The following is a 3,291-nucleotide window of genomic DNA, read 5'->3' as shown; positions in this document are numbered from 1 at the left end:
AGGGTTTCTCTGTGGCTTTGGAGCCTGTCCTGGAACTAGCTCTGTAGACCAGGCTGGTCTCGAACTCACAGAGATTCGCCTGCCTCTGCCTCCCGAGTGCTGGGATTAAAGGCGTGCGCCACCACCGCCCGGCTCTTCTTTCTTTTTTTAAAGATTCTGATTTTATCTTTGTGGGTGTGTGAAGGTGTGCCTGCATGCACACATGTTTATGTATGTCATGTATGTGAAGGTGTCCATGAGTACCAAAGGCATCAAATGCTGTGCAGCTGCAGTTACAGGAGGTTCTAAGCGCTGTGTGTGGCTACCAGGAACTGAAGTCAGGTCCTCTGAGAGCAGCAATAGTTCTTAACCACTGAGCAATTTCTCCAGCCCCCCTCAACTCTCATTGTACAAGAGTGGAGTGTGGTGGGAAAACAGAATAAACAAAATAATAAATATTTAAAATTACTTTGGTTTTAACATGACTGATCCAAACATGTACTATATAAGGTAAGTAAGAGAGGGGAAATAAGGAAGCCGTAGGTAGAAGTACCACTGTAAAACATTCCAACCAAGATACAGAATAACATCTAACAGGTTCTTTGGTTCCAAGCCTCTTTGTCAGATACAAAATGCAGTCTTTGGTGTTTTTCACAGCAAGAAATGGAAAATATCCTTTTTGGTTGCTACTCCACCACCTCCCCCACAAGGTCTCACCTGCATGCACCAGCACAAAGCCCCCTCGTTTCTCCTCACAAGGCTGCCTTGTTTCCGGTTCCTTGACTGGGACTTGAGCGGCGGATGCCTGAGGTGCTCGGGAAGGCAGTCCTTCTCCAGAACTCATCCCCTTCTCCATGGTCATCCTCCAAGATTATCATCTTCTATCAGGAAAAGAGCATCCTTCCATGCAACAGCAACTATAAAAAGAGTTACCCTAGGGAAAAAAAGGAAAAGATTACCTCTGTTTCTTTCTACCAGCATACACACTACTTACAAAAAGTCATACACAAATTTTTTAAAATAGGTTATTTTTTTAAATTATTGAATTGGATAACAGTAACATAACATAACAAGTTTACAATTTATATCCATCTCCAGTGACAGTACTTGTCTGAAGACATATAAACAAAAGAACTTACTATAATAAGATCTCATCTGGGCTGAGTGTGGCAACACACGCCTTTACCAGAGCTCTGGAGAGTCAGAAGCAGGGGATCAATGACTTTGAGGCTAGCCTGGTCAGTCTGTCTGTCTGTCATCTGTCTGTCTATCTATCTATCTTGTGTGTGTGTGTGTGTGTGTGTGTGTGTGTGTGTGTGTGTGTGTGTGTGTGTAGCAAGTTATATATAGACAGCTCTAGCCTACCCAGGACTACATAGTTAGATCCTTAAAAGGGGGGGGGGGACTCTCCAAAAAAAAAACTCCACCTAGTCCAAATGTTGTCTTTGTGTTGCCCATACTGAAGTAACCTCAACATAGTGTGACTATCACTTTATTTTCCCTGCACACCAGCCAATCTCTGGGACATTTGAAGTTACAGCACCACTGGCACACTGAACTAAGATAAAGTCTAGCTTTCTACTTAAAGAAAGCACAAATTCATACTTACATGTGAGGTATTTTTAAATTTTTATGCAGTATTACCATGTGTACATATTGTGGAGGTAGAAGTCAGAGGACAACACTGCGGTGATGGAGGAAGGTCATTGGTTAATTAAATAAAGAAGCTGCTTGCCCTGATAGGTTAAAACATAGGTGGGAGGAAGAGGAAGTGAGGTCAGACTCGACAGCTCTCCACTCTTGCGGGCAGAGGCGAGAGCTCTGCTCTCTGAGGCACACGCGATGAAGCTCTGACCCAGGATGGACGTAGGCTAGAATCTCCCGGTAAGCGCACCTTGGGGTGCGACACACATGATTGGAAATGGGTTAGTCCAGGTGCGAGAGTTAGCCGAGAAAAGGGCTAGAGCTAAAGGGACAAGCAGTATTTAAAAGAATACAGTGTCCGTGTAATTATTTCGGGTAAAACTAGCTGGGTGGCGGGACACAGCCCACGGAACCTATTACTACACTGCGGAGTCAGTTTTCTCCCTCCACCTTACATGGGTTCTAGGAATCAAGCTCTGGTTGCTGGCCTTACAGAGCAAGCACCATTACCAGCTGAGCCATCTCACCAGCTTGAATGTTTGTTGGCACAGACCTCACTATAAGGCTCAAGCTGGCCTGAACGCCCTGTCCCATGACTATACTGCCACAGCCTTCTGAGTGAGTACTGAGATTACAGAGTGTAATACCACTGTTCCCATTTACAAAAAATTCTTCAGTTCTCAAAATCATCAGTTAAATGCTGCTCAGTGCAATTATGAAACATAAATTCTAACAAAATTATGTCTAAACCAAGAATCAATCATGAAACATAAATGCTGACAAAGTTATGTCTAACCCAAGAAATTAAACTAACACCCTTTCAAACAGCTGTCAGCATGAAAAGCAGGAAGTTCTCCACAGGTAAGTAATGAGACATAAAATTTAATAAAACAATTTTCAAGTGACTAATGCCATTAAGCTTTTAAATTTTGTCACTATGGAGTAAAAATTCAAAAACATTACACAATTAAATTTTAATAACAACAAAGAGGTCAGAATTTATTCTAAATTAGGACTAAATATACCACTTTAAAAGCAACAAAGAGATTTAAAGAAAACATGACAGTGGGGTGGTCAAAACTTTTTAAATGACAGTGTTAAGTAAAAATATTCAATCGTGGGCTGGAGAGATGTCTCAGCGGATAAGAGCATTGCCTGTTCTTCCAAAAGTCCTGAGTTCAATTCCCAGCATCCACATGGTGGCTCACAACCATCTATAATGAGGTCTGGTGCCCTCTTCTGGCTGGCAGGAATACACGCAGACAGAATACTGTATACATAATAAATAAATAAATAAATAAATAAATAAATAAATAAAATACTCAATCATATTAAATTGAAAAAAGGAAGGGGTCAGACATTGTGACATATGTCTATAATTCCAGCACTGATAAGGCTGAGACAGAGGATTGCAAAATAAAGGTCAAGAGGGTTACACAGCTGGAAGCTGGTTCAAATATAAATCAATTCGATTCAATTAAAAGCAGCCACTAGAAGGAATGAAGAAGTTCTTGATTTATAGACATGAAACAAACATCTAGTTAAAAACTATTTTAAAAGCCGGGCGATGGTGGCGCACGCCTGTAATCCCAGCACTCGGGAGGTAGAGGCAGGCGGATCTCTGTGAGTTCGAGACCAGCCTGGTCTACAGAGCTAGTTTCAGGACAG

The 3,291-nt window shown here is 41.8% G+C and overlaps 1 protein-coding gene across 6 annotated transcripts in view; it reads right to left on the bottom strand.

Annotated features, from left to right (window-relative positions):
* Tasp1 (taspase 1) overlaps positions 1-3,291 on the bottom strand; it is a 221,528-nt gene that overhangs the window by 209,717 nt on the left and 8,520 nt on the right. For all 6 annotated transcript variants that reach the window (XR_003378538.1, XM_026788512.1, XM_005365529.3 and 3 more), the window contains one exon: positions 697-913. Coding sequence is in view for 3 of the 6 variants with exons in the window: in XM_005365529.3 (XP_005365586.1) it covers positions 697-841 (145 nt within the window). In the remaining 3 variants the exon portion in view is untranslated. The remainder of the gene's footprint in view (positions 1-696; positions 914-3,291) is intronic.

Source organism: Microtus ochrogaster, unplaced genomic scaffold (assembly GCF_000317375.1).
Source record: "Microtus ochrogaster isolate Prairie Vole_2 unplaced genomic scaffold, MicOch1.0 UNK3, whole genome shotgun sequence".
In the NCBI taxonomy this organism is placed as follows: Eukaryota; Metazoa; Chordata; class Mammalia; order Rodentia; family Cricetidae; genus Microtus; species Microtus ochrogaster.
Note: the sequence above shows the minus strand (reverse complement) of the source record. Positions and strands in the feature narration are given on the sequence as shown.